At 37.0% G+C, this 10,956-nt stretch overlaps 1 protein-coding gene across 3 annotated transcripts in view; it reads left to right on the top strand.

Annotated features, from left to right (window-relative positions):
- LOC143037405 (vesicle transport protein GOT1B) overlaps window positions 1-9,930 on the top strand; it is a 106,562-nt gene extending 96,632 nt beyond the window's left edge. For all 3 annotated transcript variants that reach the window (XR_012967462.1, XM_076205543.1, XM_076205542.1), the window contains one exon: window positions 9,180-9,930. Coding sequence is in view for 1 of the 3 variants with exons in the window: in XM_076205542.1 (XP_076061657.1) it covers window positions 9,180-9,224 (45 nt within the window). In the remaining 2 variants the exon portion in view is untranslated. The remainder of the gene's footprint in view (window positions 1-9,179) is intronic.
- Window positions 9,931-10,956: the final 1,026 nt, after the last annotated feature.

Below are 10,956 nucleotides of genomic sequence, written 5' to 3'. Positions count from 1 at the left end.
CTACAGTGCTGTTGCAGTCGTTGCTGTACCTATATCTCACACTTAGAATGGATTGAAATCGATGAGAAAAATAGATCTTAAAATTCACATATATTTAGAGTACATACAACAATTGAAGAATTAAGAAAAAATTATTAAAATGAAACTACAATTTAAAAAACTTAAAAATGGTAAGCAAGGTTATATTTAATACGTGTGTGTATTTATCTAGTTTTACCTAGTATTTTACGGGAAGGGCAGCTATGCTTGTGGTGTCCCGTCTTCATATCTCATCTAAACTATTTTTAAATTCATGTATTGTTTTTGCACACACCACTTTCTCATCTAACTTGTTCCAACTGTCTATTACTCTGTGAGGAAAGCTGTTCTTTTTCAGATCTCTTCTGTAGCTGTCTTTCTTGATTTTCTTTCCGTGTCCTCTTGTATTTCTATCATCCCATTTTATCAGATTCTCTCTATCAATAATTTCTATGCCTTTCATGATTCTGTAAATAGCTATCAAATCTCCTCTCTCTCTTCTTTGCTCTAGTGTCTGTAGTTTAAGTTTTGCTAGTCTCTCTTCATATGATAGTTTTGAGAGTGTTGGTGCCAATTTTGTAATTGCTCTTTGTATTCTTTCAAGTTTTTTTATACATTTTTTTGTACTTGGTGACCACATCGTTGCTGCATATTCCAATCTTGGTCTTATCAAAGTGATTAGAATTTTCTTCACCATTTCTTCATCCAGGTATGTAAATGCCACTTTAATTGTTCTTATTAGATTATAATTTTCTCCAAAAATCTTATTTATATGTTTCTCAGGTGAAGTATTATTCATAACAATGACTCCCAGGTCCTTCTCATTTTCTACTATTTTTATTCCTTCTCCCAATTTATATGCTCCTGTTATTCTGTTTTTGCTTTTTCCAAATTCCATTATACTACACTTTTTAGTGTTGAACTCCATCTCCCACTTCCTACTCCATTCCCATACTTTACTTAGATCATTCTGTAGTGATTCACAATCTTCTTCCGTGTTCACTTTTTTTAATAGTTTTGCATCATCTGCAAAGAAGCTCATATAACTTTCAATTTCTTCATCCATATCATTAATATATATAGCAAACATTATTGGGGCCAGAACTGTTCCCTGCGGAACACCGCTTATTACGTCATCCCATTTTGAGTGTTTGTCTCTTATCACTACTCTCATTTTTCTTTCTTGCAAAAAGTCTTCCATCCATTTAAGCAATTTGCCCTGTATTTCTCCTTCAGTTTCTAATTTCTCAAGCAACTTCTTATGTGGTACTTTGTCAAAAGCTTTTTTTAGGTCTAGAAATGCACAATCAGCCCACCCATCTCTTTCTTGTATTATATCTATTAGCCTTGAATAGAAACATATTAAATTAGGGACGCATGATCGTCCTTGTCTGAATCCAAATTGCCTTGGATTTAGCACGCTGTTTTTTTTCTAAATATTTTACCCATTTACTTATGATAATTCTTTCACAGATTTTTGCTATTGTACTTGTTAGAGAGACTGGTCTATAGTTGGTAGGGTCTTCTTTATTACCTCCTTTATATATAGGTACTATATTTGCTTTTTTCCAATCTTCTGGAACTTTTCCATCTTTCAAGGAACTATTTATTATGCTATGTATTTTGTCTGCCAGTTCATTTCTGCATTCTTTCAAAATCCAGTTTGCTATTTCATCTGGTCCATGCGATTTTCTAGCATCAAGATTACTCAAGTGTTTCATTATTTCATTCTTTGTTACTTCTATTTCTTTCATAGGGGGAACTTTCTCTTTCCATTCGATATCTTCCGGTTGTATATTCTCCCTTGTAAACACTGATTTAAAATGCTTGTTCATAATTTCTGCCATTTCTATTTCCTCTGTGTATTCAACTCCTCCTTGTCTTAATTTCTCCAAGTCTTGTTTGTTTTTCATTTTGTTGTTTACAAATCTGTAGAATAGTTTTGGTTGATCTTTACATTTTTCTGACATCTTTTTCATATTTTCTCTTTTCCTCTCTGCACGTTTGTACATATTCACTTCTATAACAAGTGTATACTTTCCATTTTTCAGGTCTTTTGTGTTTCTTCCATTTGGTCCAAGCTTTGTCTCTTTTGTCTTTTAACACTCTACAACTTTTGTTGTACCAGCACTTTACATATTCTTTTTCTTGTTTTTGTCTTGGGACATCCTTTTCCACTCCTTTTTTATGAATTTTTGTCAAAATATTCCATTTCTCTTCTACTGTTGTATCTTCTTTGTGTATTCTTTCCCAGTTTTCATTTTGAAAGAATTCTCTTATTTGATCAAAATTTGTTTTTCATACATCAATCTTCCTTTTCTATATTGTTCATTTCTTTTCATGTATTTTTTCTCATTTAGTTCTAGTTCTATCAATATGTGGTCACTTTTACTTATTGGTGCCTGGTATTCTATCTTTTCTACTATTTCAGGATCTGATGTGATTATTAGGTCTAGTCTTGATGATTCTTCTTCATTTCTATACCTAGTGTTCTCTTGAATCCATTGAATCCATTGTGTGGTCAATAATCATCTCAAGTAGAACATTTCCCCATGAGTCTTCTCCACCCTTTACGGTCATCTCTTCCCAGCAGACTTCTTTGCAATTAAAGTTGCCCATCATAACTATTCTTCCTCCATCTTCCATTATCTTGTTTAATGTTATTCTTGTGTCTTCTAACATACTTTTATGTTCACTCTCTTCCCATGAAGCTGTTTTTGGGGGCACGTAGTTTATTACAAACTTTCTGCTCTTATCTCTGTCTTCTACTTCTATCATAATCATCTCTATTCTTTCCATGTGTGACACTCTTCATGTTTATATCTTTCTTAGTCAGGAACATAACTCCACCCCCTTGTTTTATCTCTCTGTTTCTAATCCAATAATTATATGCATTGTGTCCTATGGTGTTGGGTGGTAGTGGACCTTTTAATTTTGTCTTTACAATTCCCATTATGTCCGGTTCTTTTTCCTTCAGATACTTGTTCAGTTCATTCAGTCCTGTTATTAATCCATCTATATTTGTGTAGGACACTCTTAACTTTGTTATTTCCATTGTATTCTCTGTTTCTTTTTTGTTTCTGTTATGGTCCATTTCCTCAATTTCATATTCACTTCTCTCCAGTAAAATTCTTCTTTTTCTGACTCTGTTCTGGTCTCATTTTTTTCTTTAGCTTTTCATTTTTTCTTCCTCTCTTTCCTCTTTATTCATTTCTCTTTTTATCCATACCTTTTTCTATTGTTCACTTGCTGCTAGCTTCCCTGTTTTTGCTAAGATATTCTCTGCTGTTGTTTGTGATTTGAATTTAATCTTAATTGGTCTGGTCTTATCTGTACTATATTTTCCAAGCCTAAACATATCTTCGATTTGTTTCATTATTTCAGGTTCATCTTCCTGAACTAATTCTAGTAAACTGCTTACTTTTTCTTTTTCCTCACTGATTCTTGAAATTCTATCTAGGTTATGTTTCTCTTCCATTACCAATATAATTATACATTTCTTTTTATCTGCTAAGTCTCTTACTATATTCTCCTGTCTCATCACTTTGATAACTGAGTCTTCAGTTTGTTCTTTCATTTGTTGTTTAATTATATCAGTAAATGCAACTTTACTGTTTTCCTGGATTTTTCTCCAACCCTGTGCTTCTTTTGCTATGGCCTCTTTATTGTCTTTATTGTTCCTTTTTAATTCTTCATTCTCCTCTTTTACTTCTTTTAACTGTCTTTTTAATTCTTCTATTTCATTAGTTAAATTTTTGTTCGCCTTCTCTAGTTCTTCCAATCTTTCAACTCTCTGCGCAATGTTGGTTACATTACCGAACCTGTCTTCCCAATGTTTGATCATCTTATCAAGTTTCTCCTCTAGTCTTGTCAATTGGGGGAGGTTGGTATCCCCCCCCCTCATTAAATCCCTGGAAATTATTATCCTCACTTTCCATTGTGCTGCTCTTATCTATATTTCTAATCTTTACAATTTTGTTAATCCTATCACCAGAATCATTGGTCCTTCGTTTGTTTACAAGACGTCTGGCCTCTTGGGCCAAGTCCTGCCCTTCCTCATTTCCTTCCATTTCCCTCAGTAATCCCTCCCCTTCTCCTTTTTCCTCACTTTCCTACGACACCACGAGTTATCCCCTTCCCTGTAAATACAATAGGTACTTCCTTTGCGTTGAGGTCCACGAATATTTCACTTTTTCTTCAGAACTACAATCTTCGCAGTCCATCCGACAAAGGTGTGTGTGTGTGTGTGTGTATACAGGTATAGTATATACATACAGTACCTGCATACGTATATATACTGAAATACAGTACAGTATTAAAACATTAAAAAAAATAGAAAAAAATTATAAAAATCAAACTAAAAATTATTGATAAATAAACAGTATACAGCTTGTATTTAATAGTTTTCAGTAGAAAAAGTTACTTAAAAATGCAACAGATTGATATCATGTATCCTAGAGTAGAACCCTCGTGTCGGCCATTTTGAATAGGATCCGACTTACGACCAATCCGACTTACGACTGGTTGGTCGGAACCTATCTAGGTCGTAACTCGGATAGTGGCTGTGTATATATATATATATATATATATATATATATATATATATAAATATATATTTAAACATATATATAGATATGTATATATAAAATATATAATATACATATATATATATATATATATATATATATATATATATATATATAAGTCTAAATAAAAATATTCTAAAAAACGCTGGGGAAGTCGGGGACAGGTGGTATTTCGGTGACACTTCTAACTATTAAAAATAAACACTTTCGAAACCGTGCCCAGATGACGATTCAAGTTTTTGTGGACATGCCCGGTATAGGGGATTTTTCATGTGCGGTTGTACCCCAATCGTGGTCAAGAACGTCATCGTTGAGCCATGGACGATCATCGTTGAGCCGTGGACGATCATCGTTGAGCCATGGACGATCATCGTTGAACCATTGACGATCATCGTTGGGCCGTGGACGATCATCGTTGAGCCGTGGATGATGATCGTTGAGCAATGGACGATCATCGTTGAGCAATGGACGATCATCGTTGAGCCGTGGATGATCATCGTTGAGTCAAGAACGATAATTGTTGAGCCATGGACGTTGTTGAGTCAAGAATGATCATCGTTGAGCCGTGGACGATCATCGTTGAGCCGTGGACGATCATCGTACAGCCGTGGACGATCATCGTTGAGCCGTGGACGATCATCGTTAGGCCATGGACGCTCATCGTTGAGTCATGGACGATCATCGTTGAGCCCTGAACGATCATCGTTTTGCAATGGACGATCATCGTTAAGCCATGGTGTCGAAGTTCTCGAAGGTGCCGAAGTTCTCGAAGGTGTCGAGGTTCTCGAAGTTCTCGAAAGTGCCGAAATTGTCGAAGGTGCCGAAGTTCTCGAAGGTGCCAAAGTTCTCGAAGGCGCCGAAGTTCGCGAAGGCGCCGAAGTTCTCGAAGGTGCCGAAGTTGTCGAAGGTGCCGAAGTTCTCGAAGGTGCCGAAGTTCTCGAAGGTGCCGAAGTTCTCGAAGGTGCCGAAGTTCTCGAAGGTGCCGAAGTTCTCGAAGGTGCCGAAGCTCTCGAAGGTGCCGAAATTCTCGAAAGTGCCGAAGTTCTCGAAGGTCTGGAAGGTCTCGAACTTCTGGAAGGTCTCGAAGATCTCGAAGTTCTTGGTGTTCGTATTTCTTCCGAGGTTATAGAAAATTTCAAAAAGCACTATTACGCAGGCTACAAAATTTTTTGTGGTAATGGTGGAAGAGGACACAGGCAATGCCAGTTGTACTATTTAGAGCGTAGGTTCAAGACATTTAAAAGAAAGTACCCCAATCGTGGTCAAGGTTGGACGTTGGACACAATGCCTCTGCCCGTAGCAGCTCGGTTGAAAAGACATAATATGCATTATTGGAAGTGGGTTGCGGATAAAAAGAAAATCAGCAAGATGGAGATCAATATGTCAGCGTCTTTAAAAGGTTTGTTACGGAAAGAGCACCGTGAAAAATTTCCTTTTTACGATGAAAAGGTCAAAGAACCCCGTGATAGTGAAGCCGCCATGAAAAGGCGACAGCGACATTTCTGGGCTTGGGTGACAAAACAAAAAAAGATTGAGCACAGTTAACAGAAGAGCATAAGAAATGCCACCCCGAATATTACGAAAAGTGTAAAAACCGACAATCTACGACATGCGTCGCGGAGCAATCTATACAACAATTCCAACGTATAGTCCTTAGTTTCAATGAGATGTTACGCAATTCACCAACATACGAGTACAGTGATAGTACAATAGATGACCTGGAACCATATAGCGGGGATATTTCTTCCAAGGTTGTAGAAAATTTCAAGAAGCACTATTACGCAGGCTACAAAAATTTTTGTGGTAATGGTGGAAGAGGACACAGGCAATACCAGTTGTACTATTTAGAGCGTAGGTTCAAGACATCTAAAAGAAACGCCCGAAAAAACGTGTTCACTATGAAGAATGTGAGGCGCCAGCAAGAAAAGAAGAGGGAGCAAAGCTTTGAAAGTAGAGTTGAGAAGAGACCTGAAAAAGATCCAAAAAGAGAAAAAACGGTTACAAGCGGAAAAGAATGAAGTGGATAATAAGCTGTGGAAAACAATGTTAGAAAAAAAAAAGAAAAATAATGAATCGGAATACATCTCCCAACCAAAGAAGCGGATGGGTGGGTCGGAGTGTTCACCAAAGGAATTGAAGGACTACACAGAGCAGGAAAACCGTGTTCTCACTGAAATGAGGAACCAACGTACAGTAATCGCCAAAAAGACAGCTGAGGAAAGTAATTCGCGTGGACGTGCGCATGAGAATGTGAAGGGATCGTTACGCGAAGCAGACAAAGAAGTGAAACTAAATGATATAGGGGTTCTGGGGGGCAGAAAGTGTAAAATATGCAATGCGCTGCTGTGGAAAAATGAGCTCCAGACAATATGTTGTAACCAGGGGCAGATGCCACTCACTGTACCAACCGAGATAAAGGATAAGGTACTCAAAGATCTGTACAAGGGAAAGTCGCAGCTCTCTAAACGTTTTTTCAATAATTTAGTGGGGTTGAATAATATGTTCTCATTTACGTCTTTCTCGACTTCCAAAAAGTTGGAAAATACAGCAGAGTCAGTGATGTCTTACAAGACATATCATATCATATCATAGGTTGTCCACGTTGGATGCTCAGAAAATAATTCAATCTTCACCGTTTCCAGGGGCGCCGGAACGGAGAAATGATAATTCGTATTTGAACCTATACTTTTATTATGACAGAGACCAACAATTAAAGATTAGAACTGCCCGTGTTGCACTGCGAGCGACGCGAGCGACCCGCACAGCGGGTCTTGCCGAAGGCCAAGCACCCCTGGCGTAGCAAGGACTGGCGTAAGCCAGGTGCTTGTATATATATAATCATATATATATATATATATATATATATATAGTGTGTGTGTACATACATATACCATAGTGTGTGTGTGTGTGTGTGTGTGTGTGTGTGTGTGTGTGTGTGTGTGTGTACATATACCAAAGGCAGAAGGTAGGGAGGTAGAGTGAACTGCTTAAATGAGAAAGAAAAAGAGAATGAGTATAAGGAGCTGAGAGAGGAGTGGGAGGGAGTGAAGGATAGAGTAGAAGTAGGAGTGGAGGAGGAATGGGGATGGTTCAAGGAGGGAGTCATAAGGTGTGCAAAGATGGTGTGTGGAACAAGAAAGGCAGTAGGAAATAGAAGGAAGGGAAGTGAGTGGTGGGATGAGGAAGCAAAGAAGGGTGTAGAAGAGAAAAAGCAGGCATTCATAGATTGGCTACAAATTAGGACGGAATCGTATGAGAGGTACAAAGTAAAGAGAAGGGAAGTTAAGCATAAGATAAAGGAATCAAAGAGGAGAGCAGATGTGAAATGGGATAAGAGTATGACAGAAAATTTTGAAAATAATAAAAAGATATTTTGGAAAGAAATTAAAAGAGGAAGAGGAGGTGAATCAAGTAGAGAAGAAAAGGTAAAAGGTGCAAATGGAGAGATGATAATGGAAGAGAAGGCAGTGAGAGGAAGGTGGGCAGAGTATTTTAGGGAATTGCTAAATGTGAAGGCGGATAGGGTGGGAAAGGTAGTTGCAGTGAGAAGTGCTAAGAAAATGGCCATGATGAGTGAGGAAAATGGAGGAGAAATAGGGAAAGATTAAGTGAAAGCAGCTGTTGAGATGAGAGCAGGTAAGGCACCTGGGTTGGATGGATGACATGGAGAATGTCTGAAGAAAGGAGGTACAGTTGTGGACTGGCTGGTGAGGTTATTTAATGTTTGTTTAAAGTATCAAAGAAAAAGAGGGGACTTGATTGTTTTGAGGTCAATGAATGGGGTGGACAAAATTGACAAATTTTCTTGATTTCGGAGAGGAGGGCAGCATGTGGTCATTGGATTAAGTTGAAAAGATAATATGTTTTATCCATGTGGAAAAATACAGTTTTCTATACAGATGTTATAGATTCCTTGATTTATTGAGTGACCTTGGGGTACTGGAAGCCCATTGGATTGTAGGGAATGCAGAACAAAGGGATGAATTGCATAGACAGGAAAGGTAAATTATGGCATTAAGAAAATTTTGGATAGAATTCAGTCAGATTTTTTATGCATATTTATAAGGGGAGTCATCTCACTGCCATCCATTTTCAAAACCTGTGAACACTTAATCTGGAAGTGCAGCCCTAAGGACTGACAGGTCTCTGGACTAGGCCCAAGAATTCTGTCAACTTTAACTATATTTCCTTTGCCTTTTCACAAAAGGGGAACTGACAACCATTTACTGCTCCCTTCCTTCTGCCACTGATGTAAACCAGTGGCATAGAAACTGCTCCACATTAGTACAACACAAACAGTCCAAAGTTTCATCCTGGAGAAATTGATGGAAGGTATCAAGAACTGTTGCCTGCCACTGTGTAATTACATCCATTATTATTAAGTCAATTATTCCCCTGTTAAGTCCTAGATCTGTTCAAATTGATTTTGAATTTTTGAATATGTCTTTTGTTACAGGCTATTTCTTGACATATTTTAGCTACCCATTGCAGTAATTTGTGATGGAATGTTATATAGAATGCAGAAGCTCCTCTTACTGTGTTGAGTGACTAAAGGAAAGGTTTGTTTCTTTACAGGTTGTGGAAAGGTTAGGGGGAGATCCATCAAGAATGAATGTTTGATCCATTCTTGGTCACACCTTCTTTTAAAATACACATCATGCTGTTGGCCATAATGAATTCCATTGTTTTTTTTTTCCTCTTTATTTTCTTTTCATTTTCTTTTACAGTGTTAAGTAAATCCAAAATAGGTTTGTTTTATGGGGGTTTTCCTTCATAGATATTTTTATGTAGTAAAGAATTCAGGAGATATAATTTATGTTTGGATAGAAAATCTCAGTGTTTATTGTTGGTTGTGTCTGTGTCACATTTAATACCTTTGTAATGTGGAACATATTGTGTGTAATATTTATTGGTATAAAATATCATTGGAATGGGGACAATACAATAGCTGTCAATTAATACCCTTTTTTCCATTTCATAACCTATGGTACAAATTATCTACTCAATGTATTGCTGGAAGCTTTTGATGCAGTTGAAATAGACACTGGATCATTAACAGATTTTCCATACAGTTTTCATCAAGGAAGTATTATTTTCCTAAAATACTTAAATTCCTTTCATCCATGTTTTATTTTTATTTTTTACTAGCTTTGTAGTAAGTCATGTCCTATGTATTTTTTTTATTCCATTGCAGTTTTATAGCCAATTTTGAAACCATTGAGATGTGAAATCTGTATTGTGTAAAGTGTTAAGTTCTTTTTTTAAGAATGCATATTTTGTACAAAAATGTCATTTCATGTTTGTAATTACATGGATATATTGTGAATTTGTATTTTATTATCCAGAACTAGATGTATTTGCAAGATATTTTATGGATACTTCTGCATTTTACTTCATCTGGTCATATTACCCATATAGAAATGAGTTACCAGTATGAGGGCCTAAGCTGTAATCACAGTAATTACCTTTGCCAGATATGCATCAGCAACTATTTTGAATCTTCATTACAGACCCATCATTTGTGTTCATCTTTTTCATTAGGTCACTGATTGACAGGCAGTTCAACCCTTTACCATGATGACAATCCCAAAACTGAATAAAATCATTGGGTATAACCATAATAAAATGTGTAGAGTAATCATTGTGGTGATACAATTAATGTTCTTAATAAAGGTTTGTTTTATTGGATTTGATGCAACCCATAGAACTTGGGTTTAATACAAAGATGTGTACATAGCTTCAGTTGCCCAATATATCAATTGTGTTGTAGCTGATGTGGACTATGGTGAGGAGTAAAGTGTGTTAGATGAGTTTGTCTCCATTATTTGTAAGGTAAAACTGAACTTATTTTACACACAGCCAGGAGCTGATATGTACTGCATGGGTAGTGACCAATGGTGCATAATTACCGTATTTTCCGGCGTATAGTGCGCGACTTTTTTCTGTTGGGCCTAAAAATGGGGGGTGCGCGTTATCCGTTGGTGCGCATTATCTACAGCCTACGATAAAAATTCTGCGGCTGTGTGTGTGATTTTTTTTCACAACAACGTGACGATGTTGGCCGTCACAAAGTCGGGACGGCACACTTCTCCGTGACGTTCCGTGAGAACAAGAAGAACAGCCATGGTGACATGAAAGAATACGCCAGCATGGGCTACCGTATATAAATATTTTTCATGTTTAAATAGGCCTAAACACCATGAAACATGATCAATAATCATGATATTTGCCCGTGTTCACATTATCCTAGTTTGAATTTTTATGTTGGCTTTGTTGCTTCACTTTAGGTATGGTACAAATTCCGTTGCAGCCGTTCATAAACTCGTGTCAAACACCTGACTACAACACCCTC

This window comes from Oratosquilla oratoria, chromosome 22 (assembly GCF_046742065.1).
Source record: "Oratosquilla oratoria isolate Oo_2021 chromosome 22, ASM4674206v1, whole genome shotgun sequence".
NCBI classification, from domain to species: Eukaryota; Metazoa; Arthropoda; class Malacostraca; order Stomatopoda; family Squillidae; genus Oratosquilla; species Oratosquilla oratoria.
Note: the sequence above shows the minus strand (reverse complement) of the source record. Positions and strands in the feature narration are given on the sequence as shown.